This window comes from Lucilia cuprina, chromosome 2, assembly GCF_022045245.1.
Source record: "Lucilia cuprina isolate Lc7/37 chromosome 2, ASM2204524v1, whole genome shotgun sequence".
Classification (NCBI taxonomy): Eukaryota; Metazoa; Arthropoda; class Insecta; order Diptera; family Calliphoridae; genus Lucilia; species Lucilia cuprina.
In genome coordinates, this window is record NC_060950.1 from 12,261,570 (window position 1) to 12,279,839 (window position 18,270).

General features: G+C 33.0%; 4 protein-coding genes across 4 annotated transcripts; 2 read left to right on the top strand and 2 right to left on the bottom strand.

The window, feature by feature from the left end:
• The first annotated feature begins 2,272 nt into the window (after window positions 1-2,272).
• LOC111686192 (tetratricopeptide repeat protein 8) lies at window positions 2,273-9,752 on the top strand. The gene is made up of 5 exons (XM_046953645.1): window positions 2,273-3,190; window positions 8,178-8,386; window positions 8,451-9,157; window positions 9,211-9,385; window positions 9,451-9,752. Exons 1-5 carry the CDS (start codon window positions 2,437-2,439, stop codon window positions 9,667-9,669), a joined length of 2,064 nt encoding a protein of 687 aa, XP_046809601.1. The 5' UTR covers window positions 2,273-2,436; the 3' UTR covers window positions 9,670-9,752.
• A 536-nt stretch (window positions 9,753-10,288) lies between these two features.
• LOC111686189 (ADP-ribosylation factor-like protein 16) lies at window positions 10,289-10,966 on the bottom strand. Its single transcript, XM_023448504.2, has 2 exons — window positions 10,585-10,966; window positions 10,289-10,518 (listed from the first exon to the last, which is right to left on the bottom strand). The coding sequence occupies exons 1-2, from the start codon at window positions 10,964-10,966 to the stop codon at window positions 10,289-10,291; spliced, it is 612 nt and encodes a 203-aa protein (XP_023304272.2).
• Window positions 10,967-11,890: 924 nt separating this feature from the next.
• On the top strand, window positions 11,891-13,333 carry LOC111686188 (telomere-binding protein cav). Its single transcript, XM_023448503.2, has 2 exons — window positions 11,891-12,022; window positions 12,077-13,333. Exons 1-2 carry the CDS (start codon window positions 11,972-11,974, stop codon window positions 13,247-13,249), a joined length of 1,224 nt encoding a protein of 407 aa, XP_023304271.2. The 5' UTR covers window positions 11,891-11,971; the 3' UTR covers window positions 13,250-13,333.
• A 3,172-nt stretch (window positions 13,334-16,505) lies between these two features.
• On the bottom strand, window positions 16,506-17,805 carry LOC111686190 (U5 small nuclear ribonucleoprotein 40 kDa protein). The gene is made up of 3 exons (XM_023448506.2): window positions 17,590-17,805; window positions 17,400-17,529; window positions 16,506-17,340 (listed from the first exon to the last, which is right to left on the bottom strand). The coding sequence occupies exons 1-3, from the start codon at window positions 17,692-17,694 to the stop codon at window positions 16,535-16,537; spliced, it is 1,041 nt and encodes a 346-aa protein (XP_023304274.1). The 5' UTR covers window positions 17,695-17,805; the 3' UTR covers window positions 16,506-16,534.
• Between the last annotated feature and the right edge of the window lie 465 nt (window positions 17,806-18,270).

Here is an 18,270-nt window from a genome sequence, read left to right on the forward strand (position 1 = left end):
AAGAAAAAAAATAAAATTTTAGCAAAAACGATAAAAATCTAATTACACATTATTTATTTCAAAGTTATGACAGCCTTGTTAGACGGCAAGGAATTTTTTATATGTTCACAGAAATATTTAAAGAATTTATTGTTAAAATTATTGAGATAATATCAAGAATGTAGAATAAACTTTTATTTTAAAGTTTATTCTACATTTTGAAAATCTTTAGAATTACAAAATACTCGAGTAATCGAATAATTGTAATTGACAACATTAATTTATTTGTTTGTCTCAAATCGGTTACTATGACAACCAATATTTTTGACAGTAGTTCGACGAAAACCAAGCAAAACTTAAAGACCAAAACATATATTATAGAAAAAATAAAAACCATTAAGACGAAAAACCAATTTCAATAAATTATTTTCTCAGAAACAGAACAAATTAAAAATAGTGTTGAAACGAAAATAAATTAGTTAAACCAAAAACAAAAAAAAAAAACAATCCAAAGTAAAACAACATAAAAATTACGACACCAACAATTGCAACAACAAACCAAACCCAAGAAACCCTAAAAGAATTTTAGCCAAAAAGCTACAAAAAGAAGGCAAAAAAAAGAAAAGAACAATTCTGAAAAATGTAAGAAAAGAAACAAACACAGCAGTCAAAGAAGAAGAACCAGTAATCGCGCAAACATCCGGTCTTGAAATTCCACAAGAACCACAAAAAAAAAAAAATAACGTTAATATCAAACGTAGCAGCAGCAACAATTTTATTTTAAGACTTTTTTAAAGAACAATAACAAAAACAACTGCAATAATAATAAAATATAACAAAAAAAGGACGTCAAGCGGGAGAAAAATTTAGCAACCGATCAAGAGATACACTGTCAAAAGAATTTTTTGTTTTAATTTTTAAACTTTAGTTTCAGTTCTAGTTCATTTCTAATTCAGTTGTATTGCAGTTCTAGTTCAGTACTAGTTTTATTTCTGGTTCAGTTCTAGTTCAGTTCTGGTTCAGATCTAGTTCAGTTCTAGTTCAGTTCTAGTTCAGTTCTAGTTCAGTTCTAGTTCAGTTCTAGTTCAGTTCTAGTAGTTCAGTTTCTAGTTCAGTTCTAGTTCAATTCTAGTTCAATTCTAGTTCAGTTCTAGTTCAGTTCTAGTTCAGTTCTAGTTCAGTTCTAGTTCAGTTCTAGTTCAGTTCTAGTTCAGTTCTAGTTCAGTTCTAGTTCAGTTCTAGTTCAGTTCTAGTTCAGTTCTAGTTCAGTTCTAGTTCAGTTCTAGTTCAGTTCTAGTTCAGTTTCTAGTTCAGTTCTAGTTCAGTTCTAGTTCAGTTCTAGTTCAGTTCTAGTTCTAGTTCAGTTCAGTTTTCTAGTTCTAGTTCAGTTCTAGTTCTAGTTCTAGTTCTAGTTCAGTTCTAGTTCAGTTCTAGTTCAGTCTAGTTCAGTTCTGTTCAGTTCTAGTTCAGTTCTAGTTCAGTTCTAGTTCAGGTTCTAGTTCAGTTCTAGTTTCAGTTCTAGTTCAGTTCTAGTTCAGTTCTAGTTCAGTTCTAGTTCAGTTTCTAGTTCAGTTCTAGTTCAGTTCTAGTTCAGTTCTAGTTCAGTTCTAGTTCAGTTCTAGTCAGTTCTAGTTCAGTTCTAGTTCAGTTCTAGTTCAGTTCTAGTTCAGTTCTAGTTCAGTTCTAGTTCAGTTCTAGTTCAGTTCTAGTTCAGTTCTAGTTCAGTTCTAGTTCAGTTCTAGTTCAGTTCTAGTTCAGTTCTAGTTCAGTTCTAGTTCAGTTCTAGTTCAGTTCTAGTTCAGTTCTAGTTCACTTCTAGTTCAGTTCTAGTTCAGTTCTAGTTCAGTTCTAGTTCAGTTCTAGTTCAGTTCTAGTTCATTTCTAGTTCAGTTCTAGTTCAGTTCTAGTTCAGTTCTAGTTCAGTTCTAGTTCAGTTCTAGTTCAGTTCTAGTTCAGTTCTAGTTCAGTTCTAGTTCAGTTCTAGTTCAGTTCTAGTTCAGTTCTAGTTCAGTTCTAGTTCAGTTCTAGTTCAGTTCTAGTTCAGTTCCAGTTCAGTTCTAGTTCAGTTCTAGTTCAGTTCTAGTTCACTTCTAGTTCAGTTCTAGTTCAGTTCTAGTTCAGTTCTAGTTCAGTTCTAGTTCAGTTCTTGTTCAGTTCTAGTTCAGTTCTAGTACAGTTCTAGTACAGTTCTAGTTCAGTTCAGTTCTAGTTCACTTCTTGATAAGTTCTAGTACTTCATCGTACCTGATCGGTATTGCCGAGTCATGATCTTCTAAATGATCCATTTTCAATATATTATATATAATACGGGCCACCAGAACGATTATCAAATTTTTAAATACATTTATTTCTTTCCATGTACATTAGATAAAAACCACTTTTATATCGAAAAAAATTGAAGGACGGACAAAAGGACGCCAAAAAAACAGAAAAACGAATAAAAAACAACATACAATTATGATGGCTACTGCTATACAACATCAGCAACAACATTCCAAAGAATTTAAAACAAATGTTATGAATAATGATGATAATAATATTGTTGATGCAGTAACAACAACATCGGCAAAATCTACTACCACTACTATAGCTGATATTACTGGTCTTCTCTCGACCACTTCAGCTTCTATAGAAAAATCTTTGGCGACCATGGAATTGCAATATTTTAAGGCTGTCTCGCTATATCGACGTCGAAATTATGAAAAATGTGTTGAGGTGTGCAATGCAATGTTACAAGCAGGTCACGAAAATAATGTCCAAATGTTTAATACACCACCGGATGAAGATGAGGAAAATGGTAATGGTACAGCAACAGTTGGTGGTGCTGGCGGTAGTAGTGGTGAAGAGTTGTTATTAAACAATAGCTATGGCAGTAGTAGTGGTGTTGTTGGTACTACCAGTGCCGGTATAAGTAACAACAGTAGCATTCAAAGATACAGTAGCAATTTTCAACGCATGGCCGTCAGGCAGGGTGGACGCCAACGTGGCATTTATGGCAACAATGTTTCTTCATCTTCTTCGTCTTCTACTTCGGCAACTGCAACAACAATTGCTAACAATTCAACAACAAATTTTTCTTCTTCAGCGTCGTCATCATCGTTTAGCATCATGCCCACGTGGATGATGGAAGGCGTTTGGCAATTAAAAATGCGCGCACTTACGCAACGCATCTATATTGATGACTTGGAAACCAATGATGCAGATGATGCCGGTAAGTAATGGTTGCTTGTTATTAGTTCTTTTTTCATTGTATGTTTCAAGGATTTCCTTTTTTTATACATATGTATGTTTGTATTTATGTAAAGTGCTTTTTCAAGATGTATTTAAGTGTTTTTTTATTATAATTTAGGATTTTTTTCAAGTAAATTAAGGAGATTGTTTAGTAGCGGTTACATTTAAATAAGGAAGTATGTTTAAAAAATATTTTGTTAGTTAATAGTTAAGTTTGTGATTGCCTTATTCATAAACAGTTATCAAAGGTATATTGAAAAAATTTTATATGAAAATTAAAATTTGTAAACCGTAAGTTTATTGATCAAACCCCTAATTATGTATTTTTTACTATTTAATAAAAATTGTTTCAGTTCTAGTTCAGTTCTAGTTCAGTTCTAATTCAGTTCTAGTTCAGTTCTAGTTCAGTTCTAGTTCAGTTCTAGTTCAGTTCTAGTTCAGTTCGAGTTCAGTTCGAGTTCAGTTCTAGTTCAGTTTTAGTTCAGTTCTAGTTCAGTTCTAGTTCAGTTCTAGTTCAGTTCTAGTTCATTTCTAGTTCATTTCTAGTTCAGTTCTAGTTCAGTTCTAGTTCAGTTCTAGTTCAGTTCTAGTTCAGTTCTAGTTCAGTTCTAGTTCAGTTCTAGTTCAGTTCTAGTTCAGTTCTAGTTCAGTTCTAGTTCTAGTTCAGATCTAGTTCAGTTCTAGTTCAGTTCTAGTTCAGTTCTAGTTCAGTTCTAGTTCTAGTTCAGTTCTAGTTCAGTTCTAGTTCAGTTCTAGTTCAGTTCTAGTTCAGTTCTAGTTCAGTTCTAGTTCAGTTCTAGTTCAGTTCTAGTTCTAGTTCTAGTTCAGTTCTAGTTCAGTTCTAGTTCAGTTCTAGTTCAGTTCTAGTTCAATTCTAGTTCAATTCTAGTTCAATTCTAGTTCATCAGTTCTAGTTCAGTTCTAGTTCAGTTCTACTTCTAGTTCAGTTCTACTTCTAGTTCAGTTCTAATCCGTTTTAGTTCAGTTCTTTTCTAATTCAATTCAGGTTTTAAATAAATTATAGTAAAATTCCAGATTTCGAAATAGTTTGATCGGATATTTCAAAACTGATTCTGCGGCTTGCATAAGAGATGCCATAATTCGTAGTGTTGTACACAACGGATTATTTTTCAATAATGAGATTACCACGTTTGTTAAAATTTAGACAACGAATGTGTACAAAATTTAGATTCCGACAACGAGTGTTTTCGTATTTCTGGATTTACTTTGACAACGGATGTTACATAAAAATTATAGACATTTTGTTGTCAATTTGCTGCTGAGCGTAAGATAATATACGTTATAACAACGTCGAAGTTGTTAACAACTTAAGGTTTATCAAATAATGTTTACTCAATTCGTATTTGAGAATTCACGTTCATTCGCAATATCCTTTTATATTCTTAACAACAAATTATCAAATAAAAAGTAAACTTTATCATAAATATTCGACTTCTCTAAAATGTCACAGGAAAAATGTCTTTCATTATATCGAATCGCCGATATAAAATAGAATTCATAAACAAAATAATATTAAAATATGACCAACACAATGACATTCTAATGTAAAGTTATGGCCAACAGTAACATCATATCAGCCAAGTTAATATAACTTAAAAACGAACTTATACAATTTAATATTAAGAAAAAAAATCAACTCACAAGAATGGTCAAAGCACATCAAATAACAAATCTAAGAAGTCATCACGATGTGAACGAACGTACAGGAGGGAAACAAAAAAATAAACCACAGAGTAATAGAATCTCTACTATGTTGTATGCAACAAAATCATCACAGAAAAACCAACAACAAATATTACCTACATCAAACGCCCAGTATCAGATCCAAACAACTAGTACATTATAGTAGTATTTGCGAGTAAAACGAACTAACACAACATGTTTGGAGGCAAGTAGTAAGTAGAAGGAGTAATACATGTGCTGAATGGACAACAACATAACATCGACAACAAAACACACACACACGAATTGAAAAACACTTATACTTAATTATGATGATAAATACATAAACCTTAACCTCAAGAAGAATTTAATCCAACAATATGACCGACATTCCATGTAATAATATGCAGCTTTAAAGAACTCAAGTGAGTGGAATTGAACGAAGAATTTTCAAATAAATTTGCAACGAAAGGAACGAAAATAAGTAAGAGTTCTATATTCAGTTGTGACGAATATTATATTCCCTTCACCATAGTGTATTTTCCATCCGTAAACAATTTTCCAGTTTTTTTTTAGAAATATTCAGAGGTTGGATCGGTATGAAATATGTAGATAGATTTCTCATTGAAAGCAATACTAACAGAATCATTAAGATATCTGCGGTATTCAAAAACTGAAACTTAATAAACTCCAAAAAATTAAATTACAAACGGAATGATTATTTTATATATACCCATCTCGCTAAAGTGAAGGGTATATAAATTATATGCTTGCAGTTGTATGTGTGAAGATATTTATGTATGTATGTTAGTCCACAAGATGTTTTTCTTTTCAGCTCCTTTCTTGCTTTCATCTTTAGTTCCTTCGTTGCTTAGTTCGTTCGCTTGTACTCTTTAGCTTTGTACTTCTTCTTAACCACATTACAGCAACCGCCGCGTCTTGATATTATTGGACACGTCGATGTATTAAACTGAAAATGGACTATGGGGTTGTATGAAAGAGTGTACGAAGGCAACCATAATGCACTATGGCTCGGATGCGAAGAAAATATGTCAAGTATTTTTGCATTTATATGTTCCGACATTTTTGCTGACAGCTTTTCAACAAGTAATCATATAGTTTAGGTCTAGGTCTGTTCTAATTCTGTTCTAGTTCTGTTCTAGCTCTGTTCTAGTTCTGTTCTAGTTCTGTTCTAGTTATGTTCTAGTTCTGTTCTAGTTCTGTTCTAGTTCTGTTCTAGTTCTGTTCTGTTCTAGTTCTGTTCTAGTTCTGTTCTAGTTCTGTTCTGTTCTAGTTCTGTTCTAGTTCTGTTCTAGTTCTGTTCTAGTTCTAGTTCTGTTCTAGTTCTGTTCTAGTTCTGTTCTAGTTCTGTTCTAGTTCTAGTTCTGTTCTAGTTCAGTTCTAGTTCAGTTCTAGTTCAGTTCTAGTTCAGTTCTAGTTCAGTTCTAGTTCAGTTCTAGTTCAGTTCTAGTTCTGTTCTTGTTCTGTTCTAGTTCTGTTCTAGCTCTGTTCTAGTTCTGTTCTAGTTCTGTTCTAGTTCTGTTCTAGTTCTGTTCTAGTTCTGTTCTAGTTCTGTTCTAGTTCTGTTCTAGTTCTGTTCTAGTTCTGTTCTAGTTCTGTTCTAGTTCTGTTCTAGTTCTGTTCTAGTTCTGTTCTAGTTCTGTTCTAGTTCTGTTCTAGTTCTGTTCTAGTTCTGTTCTAGTTCTGTTCTAGTTCTGTTCTAGTTCTGTTCTAGTTCTGTTCTAGTTCTGTTCTAGTTCTGTTCTAGTTCTGTTCTAGTTCTGTTCTAGTTCTGTTCTAGTTCTGTTCTAGTTCTGTTCTAGTTCTGTTCTAGTTCTGTTCTAGTTCTGTTCTAGTTCTGTTCTAGTTCTGTTCTAGTTCTGTTCTAGTTCTGTTCTAGTTCTGTTCTAGTTCTGTTCTAGTTCTGTTCTAGTTCTGATCTAGTTCTGTTCTAGTTCTGTTCTAGTTCTGTTCTAGTTCTGTTCTAGTTCTGTTCTAGTTCTGTTCTAGTTCTGTTCTAGTTCTGTTCTAGTTCTGTTCTAGTTCTGTTCTAGTTCCGTTCTAGTTCTGTTCTAGTTCAGTTCTAGTTCAGTTCTAGTTCTAGTTCTGTTCTAGTTCTGTTCTAGTTCTGTTCTAGTTCTGTTCTAGTTCTGTTCTAGTTCTGTTCTAGTTCTGTTCTAGTTCTGTTCTAGCTCTGTTCTAGTTCTGTTCTAGTTCTGTTCTAGTTCTGTTCTAGTTCTGTTCTAGTTCTGTTCTAGTTCTGTTCTAGTTCTGTTCTAGTTCTGTTCTAGTTCTGTTCTAGTTCTGTTCTAGTTCTCTTCTAATTCTGTTCTAGTTCTGTTCTAGTTCTGTTCTAGTTCTGTTCTAGTTCTGTTCTAGTTCTGTTCTAGTTCTGTTCTAGTTCTGTTCTAGTTCTGTTCTAGTTCTGTTCTAGTTCTGTTCTAGTTCTGTTCTAGTTCTGTTCTAGTTCTGTTCTAGTTCTGTTCTAGTTCTGTTCTAGTTCTGTTCTAGTTCTGCTCTAGTTCAGTTTTAGTTCAGTTCTAGTTTAGTTCTAGTTCAGTTCTGGTTCAGTTCTGGTTCAGTTCTTGTTCAGTTCTTGTTCAGTTTTACTTCAGCTCTAGTTCAGTCAAGCTAAGTACGCAAACGTTTCAACATTTGCGGAACTGTATGATATGGTGCGCTATTCTGCTGAAAACAAAAAGTGTCCAGGGTTATATCATTCATTTCAGTCCATATGAAGAGCTTAATGATTGTTCTGTAGAGAACCAGCGATATGTGGAGCATTACGTCCTATCAATCTTGCTGGGTCATGTTTCACACTTTCAAGCACAACTGACAATTTCTCAAACAGAACTAAGGTTATTATTATTATTATCCCCATAGTGCAATTCTAGTAAGTGCATTGATGGCATGATCATCATGATCATGCTGTAAGAGGAAAAATAATATCGAAACGAAAATATAAAAAATAAAGGTTTAAGACACGCATCCAAAACTATGTACATATTTAAGCTCATAGTATCTTGTTTAGTACTGCCCACATTCCATTGTGTTCAATCACCTTGAATGGTTGGATATCTTAAAGGTTTTTTGTTTGTTGCACAAAGAAAAACGAAATAAGTTTGGATTTTTTGTAAATGTAAAAACATGTAAGAGTGTATGATTTTTTTTAGATTTTTTAGGAGTTTAAAATGAAATGTTTAAGATGTGGTGTGGTTGATACCCGTATTTAACTTGGAATTTTATGTTTTGCTTTTTTCTGTTTTTTGTTGCTGTCTTTCTAGTAAACGAGGAAGTGGAATTTGAGCGTATTGCCACAACAGCAAGGCCTGGAACTTCGATAAAAACTGCATTTGTTCCGAGACCCAGTACGAGCAATTTAAGAGGTTCTACTGCTTCTAGTTTGCATCAGCGTAAAGCTTTGGGAACAGCAGAGAGTATAAGTAAAAGAATGTTAAATTCAAGCTTGTCGTCTAGGCCAACATCTGGCATGGTAAACTATTCCGTTTATTATGTATTAATTAGTTTAATTCAAAATACAAATTATTGCAAATTAGGTGCGTCCTGGTACAAGTAGCATAAGCCGACCTGGTTCCTCTCTAGGCAACCGTCCAGCTTCACGTTGTGGCACAGCTTCACGGGTACGAGCCAGCTCTGCAGCTGCTTTTAATATAGGAGATGCCACCGCTCCTTTATATCAGGCCTCACGTCTCAACCCCACCATTTATGCAGAACGCAAAGTTTTAGTTAAAGCTCTCTTTCAGTTTCTTTACTACCATGAAGCTGATGTCTTGAAAGCCTACTCTTTGTGTGAAGCTGTCATGGAAGTTCATAAGCAAAAACGTGGTTCGTCTGCCTCACTACGTTCCCTAGCGAATTGTGATGAATGGTGGTGGCAACAACAAATGGGACGTTGTCTTTTAGCTCTGAAATATCCACGTAAAGCTGAAGTATATCTACAGCAATCGCTAAATGCTTTTCCACATCCCGATACTTATCTTTTACTGGCACGTTTGTACCAGCGCCTAGATCAAACCGACCGGGCCATGGATTTGATACAGACAGCAGTGGATAGACATCCATTTGATGTTACGTTTCGTATAGAACAGGGCAGATTATTGGATGAGCAATCTAAGCCAGAAGATGCCATGCAAATGTATCGTTTAATATCGAAATTAAATCCTATACATATTGAAGCTTTGGCCTGCATAGCCTTAAACTATTTTTACGATAATAATCCCGAAATGGCTTTGATGTATTATAGGTTCGTAGAAAAGAACTCCTGAATTTTTCACCAAATTAATAACTATTTTTCAGACGTATTCTTTCCTTGGGCGTCCATTCGGCTGAGTTGTATTGTAATATTGCTTTATGCTGCCTTTATGGCGGCCAAATCGATCTTGTTTTACCTTGTTTCCAAAGAGCTTTAGCAGCCTCAAAATCTTCGGAACAAAAAGCTGATGTTTGGTATAATCTCAGTTTTGGGGCCATTGTAAGAACGCTAATAAGAAGCTTATAAATTGATTTATCTAATTAATATTGTTTATGAAATTTCAGACTACAGGCGATTTTAATTTAGCCAAACGTTGCCTACAACTTTGCCTCACTTCCGATGCTCAAAATGGCGCCGCTTTGAATAATTTGGCCGTTTTAGCCGCTTATACTGGTGATGTTTTAAAAGCTAAATCTTACCTGAATGCTGCCAAGGATGTTTTGGTTGATTCAATGGAAATTGAAAATAATTTAAAATATATGAATGATCACTATAAACTTTAAGATGAATATGAGTTTCATATATCTATTAGAGTTACATTTTGTTGGTTTTAATAAAGAAATTGTTGGAATCGAAACTATACCTATACGATGTTAGAACATTTATCCAAAAATATATAATCTGTTCTAGTTCAGTTCTAGTTCTAGTTCAGTTCTAGTTCAGTTCTAGTTCAGTTCTAGTTCAGTTCTAGTTCAGTTCTAGTTCAGTTCTAGTTCAGTTCTAGTTCAGTTCTAGTTCAGTTCTAGTTCAGTTCTAGTTCAGTTCTAGTTCAGTTCTAGTTCAGTTCTAGTTCAGTTCTAGTTCAGTTCTAGTTCAGTTCTAGTTCAGTTCTAGTTCAGTTCTAGTTCAGTTCTAGTTCAGTTCTAGTTCAGTTCTAGTTCAGTTCTAGTTTAGTTCTAGTTCAGTTCTAGTTCAGTTCTAGTTCAGTTCTAGTTCAGTTCTAGTTTAGTTCTAGTTCAGTTCTGGTTCAGTTCTAGTTCAGTTCTAGTTCAGTTCTAGTTCTAGTTCAGTTCTAAGCCCAACTAAAACAACTTCCTTATTGTTGACAAGTTAATAATTTAAAAAGGAATAGCAATTTTATGAAATTGTTAACAAATTTAGTTTAACTTATTTCTGATTTATTTAAGGTATTTTTAACCAATTATAAATGTCATCTAAACCCATTTTACTAACGGGACTAACTTCGATAATAGTCACACGTTGTCTTATTTCCTTTTCCAATTTCGACATTTGTAGCATTAGTAAAGCCTCATTACGCATCTGACGATAGGCATAGTCCATTTTAGAGAGAACCAATAAAATACGAACCTTCTGTATACGAGGCTCAGCCAATATTGAATAAAATAGAACACCTACAATTTAACACAAATGCCAATAAGAAGTATATATTTTGTCCTCATCCTAAAGTTTCCATTTACCTGCTGCCGATATTTGACATAAGTTAGCAGTATCAACGACATACATTAGTTTCTTGACATCATTAAAATATTGACGCCATATAGGTGCCATACTGCCTCCAATTTCCAAAATACGAATAGACTTAAGAGGTGGTAAGGATTTTTTCTTTTTCGACTGCTCTCCGTCAAGCGCCATACCATCCACATCTGCGGCAGTAGGTGGAGGTTTTGGTTTCATACCCTCATCATGGCTGTTTTTTGTGGGAAATAATATGTGGTATATACTTGTGCCATTAGTAGGAGTTGAATAGCTAGTCTCATCTATAGAGTCGTTATCTTGTAATGCTTTTAATAAATGAGTTTTTCCCGATCTTTTGGGTCCCAAACAAATGCAGGAAATCATTTTGATGTTGTTGACAAAAGTAAACTTTAGCTTTTTTAAGTGTTCAAATTATTTATAAAATATAAATAGATTTCTAGTTGCTATGAAACCGTTACAATTTATTTTAGAGTTAAGTATCATGCTAAAGAAAGCACAAACAAACAGATTAATTGTAGGGCCTTCTCCGTATTAAACAAGTAAGAAAGTAAAGTCGGCTATATGTCGATATTTAAATTAAAGATTGTATGCAGGCTAAGGTCACATGAGGACTGATCATCAAAAAAATCCACTCCTATATTAAAGTTTGTTATATTGATTATGCTAGACAACGGTGTTGTGTTTAGGCTATAGTCTAGTCTTCAATGTAGTCTACATAGTCAAGTCAATAGTGTATAGCCTACTCTGTAGTCCTGTCTATAGTCTACTCTATAACCTAGTCTATAATCTAGTGTATAGTGTATAATCTGGTCTATAGTCTAGTCTAGTCTATAGTTTATAGTCCAGTATAGTCTAGTCTATAGTCTAGTCTATAGTCTAGCCTATAGTCTAGTCTATAGTCTAGTCTATAGTCTAGTCTATAGTCTAGTCTATAGTCTAGTCTATAGTCTAGTCAATAGTCTAGTCTATAGTCTAGTCTGTAGTCTAGTCTATAGTCAAGTCTATAGTCTAGTCTATAGTCTAGTCTATAGTCTAGTCTATAGTCTAGTCTATAGTCTAGTCTATAGTCTAGTCTATACTCTAGTCTATAGTCTGGTCTAGACTATTTTTTAGGATCGAACTCAATTAGAATAGAATATATTATTTATCTTGTTTCCGATATTTCGAATATAATTTTCAGTTCGAACAAATTATCTAATTACAAACACTCCCTTTAGAATGCAACCTTGACATAAAGTTGAGCAAAAATACAACCCTGAAATATGTAAACAAATAGTTTTTATCTGACAACTTTTAGATGAAAAACATAAACAAACAGAAAATGGAATTGTTTTGAGCGCCACAAAAAAATAGGAAACAATAATTACAATGAGTGATGAAAATAATAGTAAAGTATACAATCATTATCTGGAATTAAGTGTAAGTCTGTAAATCAAATATTTCCAAATAAATAAATTAAACATCAATTTACAGAAACCTACCAAAGAGGATTTAAAAAGAGTCTTCACGGAAGACGAACTAAAAGAATTATGTTTAAAACACAAATGTCGTGTGAATATGTGGCGATGGAATGTGGCCAATGAGTATCGTATAGTGTTTACAGAAAGTGGACGCTATCAAAGATGGTCGGAACGTGATCGTTTACGTATGCTGGCCAAGGCGGTGAATAAAATGAAGCCAGCTGTTCTTTACGACGAGGAGGAGATATTAAAAACACGAAAAGAAGAATGGGCTTTTCAATTAAAGGAGAATATTTTATCATTGGACTATTGGCGACGCGAGGAGTTACGCAGTAAAAGTCCTCGGCTTAGGGTATCTGAGTCTGAAGAATTCGAAGAACTATCCCAAATGGCCGTTAATACAGAATCTATGAATGTAAATGAATTTTTGACAGAAAATGCAAATGAAATTCAAGACTTTGATTTAGAAGTAGAAAGAAACATTGAAGTTCACACAGAATCTATGAATAGCAGTGAATTGCTAACACAATCCCAAGGACAAAAAGTAACCAGGAAAAAAGTAACTTTCAACAACAGTCTACTTACAACACAAACTCAGGGACAGGAAGCTCACCAAGAAAAAACTACTCCAATCAACCGTCAAAGCGTAATAACAGAAAATGTTTTAAGCCAAAAAGAACTAGATCAAGCAGTTGAATCGCAACTCGAAGTTAATACTGAATCTATGAATGTTAACGAACTATTGACACAAACCCAACAAGAGCAACTACAACAGCCTTTAGAAGAGGTACCCTTTATAGTACTAACACCAGCAACATCTACACAAAGTGATAATGATAATATTTTATTGGCTGACATTGAAGACGATGATATAATGGAAGATGACGAAGACTCTGAAGATTCTATTGAGACCGTACAACTCAATAGTAATGAACGTCAATTACACGTACAAGTTGCAAAAGGTGAGACTTTACAATCTCAAGAAGTTGCACCCGAAATTGAAAATCTTTATGATGTTAACACTATGTCAATGAGCATTGATTCACAAATGGTCAGTCAATCCCAAGAACTACCATATGAACAGTCCCAAGATGTTATACCGGCTAGTTATGATAATTTTATAAATATTATACCCGTTACCTCGACACAGTCGCAAAGTGAAGAATTATCACAGGAGATTGTATAATGTGTTCGGAATAAGAATGTATTTAAAAATTGTGTTTTTTTATTAATAAAATTTATACATAATTAGAATGTTTTAATAAGAGTATCTCTTTGTTTAATGAATTCCATATTGAACAGATTATCGATAAGGACTTTCCTATAAGGATTCTCTAGATTACTTGTTGTTGTAAAAGTTCGACTGGGTGAAAAAATATTCGATTGAAATAGCTATCGCTGAGTTGACAATCTTTGAGCAAGTACGACTTGGGTTTTTCGTAATGAAGATCTATTTGTCACGTTAACGCTTTTAGATTAGGAATTCTAAAGGAATTTATTTAACTAAATAAATGATTTATGAACAATTTCACTTGATTTTACTAGATGTACAGAGATGGTTAGAACTATTAAGGATCTAGACTCTAGAATATTAAACAATTAATAATTTTTATTATTTCTGACACAAAACTGACAGAACTAATTGCAACTACACACGACAACTTACTGCAGTTTATAAGAACAAAGTCCTTATAGAGATAGTTGTGTCAAGTGAATGTTTGTAAAATTCCTCATGAGGGAGTAGAGAATGAGTAGATAAAGGAAACAGTCAAATTCTTATCATCTAAAAATACTAACATTATTGGGCTGCTTGAAATGGGAACTAAAAGCCAAAGTGAAGGCAACCTTGCCAATAGGAAGTTTCTTCTACTCCTACAGAATAGCTAACAGGACTAATTTCTGAAACCCACAACCAACTTTCTGTCACTAGATATTAAGAACTATATATCAGCACATCTGAAAGCCACGATGACTGAAACAGAGATTAGCAAGTTGAAGCTTTGTTTCTATGATCCAGGATCAAGCTTTCGACTAAAACTTATTACTTCAAATACAACTCTTTGTGGGTTATTTTCCAAATACATACTCATGTAAGTATGTTTATGGAACAAAATTTTATACATAGTTGCCTATATTGAACTTGGAAAATGTTTCCACCTTTCCGGAATTTTCCACAATAAGATTTTTCCAAAGCAATAAACAATATTTAAAACTTTAAGGCTTAATCACTTTAAAATTAATAAAATAATAAAGAGTTATACATACTTGCAAAATTATTCGAACTTTTATCAACTCCGACCAAATAATTGTTGAATTATTTAAACATTTATTAACTCCAGCCAGCTGCACAGCATTTGCTCACAAAAATTTTTTTCACAGTTTTATCAAACAAATTAATATAAATTTCTTATTTAATAAAAATCACTAAACTTTACGGTCACTTTCTATAACTTTTTAATATTTTCAAAACTTTTTTTAACCCCTTTTTTAATAAACTTAAGTTTTTCATATAATTTTTTAACACTTATGACAAATTGAAAGTTTTCTGTCAAATATGGCGGTTTTTTTGTTTACATTTTGTTTTTGCAGAGTAATTAAGAGTTGCCAATATAAATTAAATGTCGAATATTTATAATAACGGTATTAATTGCAGGCATAAAAAGAAGTTGCCAACTGAATATTTAACGGATATGGCACTTTTTGATATTGCCAGTATTTTATTAAAAAAAAATTAACCCTTAAATGTATATAAAACAAAATTTTAAATTAAATTATGTTTATATGTGAAAAAGCATATTTTACATATATATAAAAGTAAATTTTCTTCTGGCTGGCTTTCATGTAAACCTTGTGCGCAAGATACAGGCCACAATTTTCAAGATAATTGTATGAAATTTGGCTTCTTTTGGGACGAAGCCTATTGAAAATGGTTAATATCTGTTCATTATTTCGACTAGCCCCCATACAACCGTACCCAACCCAAATAGGGCCTTTGGGCTCATAATTAATGTCGACAAAACTTAATTTTTTAGAATTTTAAATTACACTACAGATTTTTGTAATGATTGGGCTTTATTTGACCCTAGCCCCCATACAAACTCCCCTTCAGAAAATGACTTGAAGGTTAAAATTCACTTACAAACACTAATAACACTTTTAAATTCTAAAGTAGACTTAACTTCCACTATCAACATTTATAAGGATAGGGCCATAATTTCCCCTTCTCTCTTGAACCATCTTGTAAAAAATGCCTTATTTGCCAAAACAAAAGTAAAAATATTCCGGAATAAAGTTAAAAAACAAATCGAATGCTTTATCTTTTTAAATAATCCCCATTTTTAACATACTGACTGGTGTAGGGTATCATATGGTCAAATCTTAAATTACATACAATGCAAAGTTGGCAATTAAAAAAAAAAATTATATTTTAGCGGCAATTTTATTATGATTATATTCGGCTATTAAACCTATTATTGTCTATATAGGCCAGAAAGCCACGGTGATAATGTAGCGATATCGGTATTTTGACTAAAATTATATTTTAGCGGCAATTTTATTATGATTATATTCAGCTGTTAAACCTATTATTCATTATATAGGCTAGGAAGCCTATATTTTGGAATCTGTGTTAAAAATACCATACATGGAGCCATTTAGATTTTTCCAATCGTTGATATACAAAAAAAATCCGTTTATTTATAGTTTTACTCTAATAACGATTTTCTTTAAACTCCCACAACTGAAAATAACATTAATTTGTTATTTGTGATTTCCTTTCAAAATTTGCATCTGGCAACTTCTTTTAATGAAAACAATTGCGTGCCGTTATAAATTTTTGTTTTTTTATTGGCAACTCTATTATTGCAAAAAAAAAAAAAACAAAGAACCGCCATTTGTTTAGTAAAAATAAGCTTCTCTGCACTTGCAACAAGAATTTGTGAAATTAGTTTTAATTTTCAAGGAATCTAAAGAAAATTGTAGTAAAATTTAAAAAAAAATTGTTAAAAAGTGAAGTGATATAAAAAAAAATAGTTAAAAAGTGTAAAAGAAATATAGAAAGAAGTATACAAATGATTGGCTGCTGCAGCCGGAGAATGGACACAATTGGAATACAAAATTTTGTAAGTCTTATTTTTTCTAGCTACCTCAACGATACGTGTTGTTTTTGTAAAAACTTTTATTATATTTGTGAAATGTTTGGAAACGATATAAAAAAATGTTTTAAAACGAGTTCGCAGCAAAGTTTAGTTACAGGATTCTGAACCTAATGCCGGTTGATAACAAATTAAACTTTTCAACTTTTGTATTAGTTATAGAAAATTTCCTATAAAAGATTATGGCATACAATATCGAACAAGATCTTAAGCTCTACTTTACTTACCAATTTCCTTTTACTTACCATTGTATACGGAATCGTTAAATAATACAAAGAAAAGTTTTATTTTTTTTTTCTATTTCCCTTTATTTTATTCTAATCTTCAATTTCTCCCAAATACAAATTCTTATCACTAGACCCTGATACAATCAGCGGTTCTTTGCCACTAAAATCTACATCATTGACACTGCCATTATGGCCTGGTAACTTATACAATATCTTACGACTTGTAGTATCCCAAATATAGACATAGCGATCAGCTGAACCGGCAGATATTTTACTACCATCCGGTGACCAGGCGCAACGTAAAAGATTTTTCTCAAAATTATGTTGATGACCCTGGAATATCTTGACACATCGCTCACCGGGCACATAGGGACGTATATCCCAAATACGTAAAGTATTATCCATAGAGTTGGATAAGATGTAGGAACCATCGGGTGATAGGGATATGCCGGTTATAGTATCTGTATGACCCTTTAAACTGTGCAACACTTGCTGTTTACGTATATCCCATACCTTTAATTCATTATCAATACCGCCTGATATAACTTGTTCGGCCGTATCGTTAAAGGTCACTGCCGTAACTTGATAGGGTGCCTCCAGTGTGTGTACCGATAGCTTTTTGCGTGCATCCCATATACGTATAGTACGATCATCTGAACCTGAACATAACATTTGTAGTCCACGTCGTGTACCATGTACAGAATTAACAAAATTATTATGACCCTTTAAACGTCTTATGCGATTGCCGGTTACTATATCCCATATGGCCAAAGTTTTATCTGTGGAACAGGTGAAAATTTGCGAACCTTCTGTATTAAAATGAGCCTCTAGAACAGCACCCGTATGACCGGACATGGCCAAAATATTTTCACAATCACCATAAACATTCCAAATATCTAGAATTTAGGCAGTTTTTGTTTTTAAATTAATGGGGTTAAGTTAAAGATTTACTTACATATCTGCCGGTCAAATCCAGAGGACAGCAACATTTCACCATCCGGATGAAATTCAGTACAAAATATTTCACCTTGATGACCTTCCAATAGCATAATGGGAGCCAATAAATTAGAGGTTCTTCTAACTCCCTAAAATTAAGAGTTTTTTTTAACATTTGATTGTTTTTTTGGAAATGTATTTCTACTTACTGCTTCCATCAAAGCCTTATCACGATTTGTATAGGCTATTAAGTCTTGTTTAGACTTTTTAGGGTCTTGCATTAGCACTAAACTGTTACTTGGTCTCTTAGACATGTTTTATTTTTAAAATATTTAAATTTTCTTTAAAAATTTTAGCAAAATTCTAATTTATAAAGTGAAACGCGTTGCTTGTAGTTGAAATAAAAGCAACAAAAAGAAAACAAATAACAGAGTTGCTTTAATCAAAATATGAGAGTGACAGTTTAACAGGGTGATTCATGTAACAATGATAGGTAGATAAACAGAGTGTTTTTGAAAGAGTAGAGTTTTGTTATTCACCAAATGTTAGGTGAATAATAAGGTGAGTAAAAAACTAAAAAAGTGAGTAAATAATAAAGTAATTAGTTAGGTAAGTATGTAAATAAGGTAAGTGAGTAAGTAATAAGGTAAGTAATATGTTTATGAAAAACGTAATTGTAATATGTAAGTAATTGAGTTTGGTGTTCACCGGTAGGTTAGTGGTTAAATTTCTAGCCTGGTAGACCGGAGGTGGTGTGTTCGATTCCCACCTGAAGCACTGGTTAAGTAGCGCACAACAGGCCCGATAGAGGCCTAGTTGTATTTCTTCTTTGATAGTTAGTTCTTTCAAACTAACCATCTAACTAAGTAATTGACTAACATTTTTGTTCC

Excerpts from the sequence above, each read along its gene's own strand:
- LOC111686192 (XM_046953645.1), top strand. The coding sequence starts at position 2,437 with ATGATGGCTACTGCTATACAACATCAGCAACAACATTCCAAAGAATTT. Across the intron at positions 3,191-8,177 it reads CAATGATGCAGATGATGCCG|TAAACGAGGAAGTGGAATTT; the intron begins GTAAGTAATGGT and ends CTGTCTTTCTAG. Across the intron at positions 8,387-8,450 it reads CTAGGCCAACATCTGGCATG|GTGCGTCCTGGTACAAGTAG; the intron begins GTAAACTATTCC and ends ATTGCAAATTAG.
- LOC111686189 (XM_023448504.2), bottom strand. The coding sequence starts at position 10,966 with ATGATTTCCTGCATTTGTTTGGGACCCAAAAGATCGGGAAAAACTCAT. Across the intron at positions 10,519-10,584 it reads ATGTCAAATATCGGCAGCAG|GTGTTCTATTTTATTCAATA; the intron begins GTAAATGGAAAC and ends GTTAAATTGTAG.
- LOC111686188 (XM_023448503.2), top strand. The coding sequence starts at position 11,972 with ATGAGTGATGAAAATAATAGTAAAGTATACAATCATTATCTGGAATTA. Across the intron at positions 12,023-12,076 it reads ATCATTATCTGGAATTAAGT|AAACCTACCAAAGAGGATTT; the intron begins GTAAGTCTGTAA and ends ATCAATTTACAG.
- LOC111686190 (XM_023448506.2), bottom strand. The coding sequence starts at position 17,694 with ATGTCTAAGAGACCAAGTAACAGTTTAGTGCTAATGCAAGACCCTAAA. Across the intron at positions 17,530-17,589 it reads ATAAGGCTTTGATGGAAGCA|GGAGTTAGAAGAACCTCTAA; the intron begins GTAAGTAGAAAT and ends TCTTAATTTTAG. Across the intron at positions 17,341-17,399 it reads TGGATTTGACCGGCAGATAT|ATATTTGGAATGTTTATGGT; the intron begins GTAAGTAAATCT and ends CCTAAATTCTAG.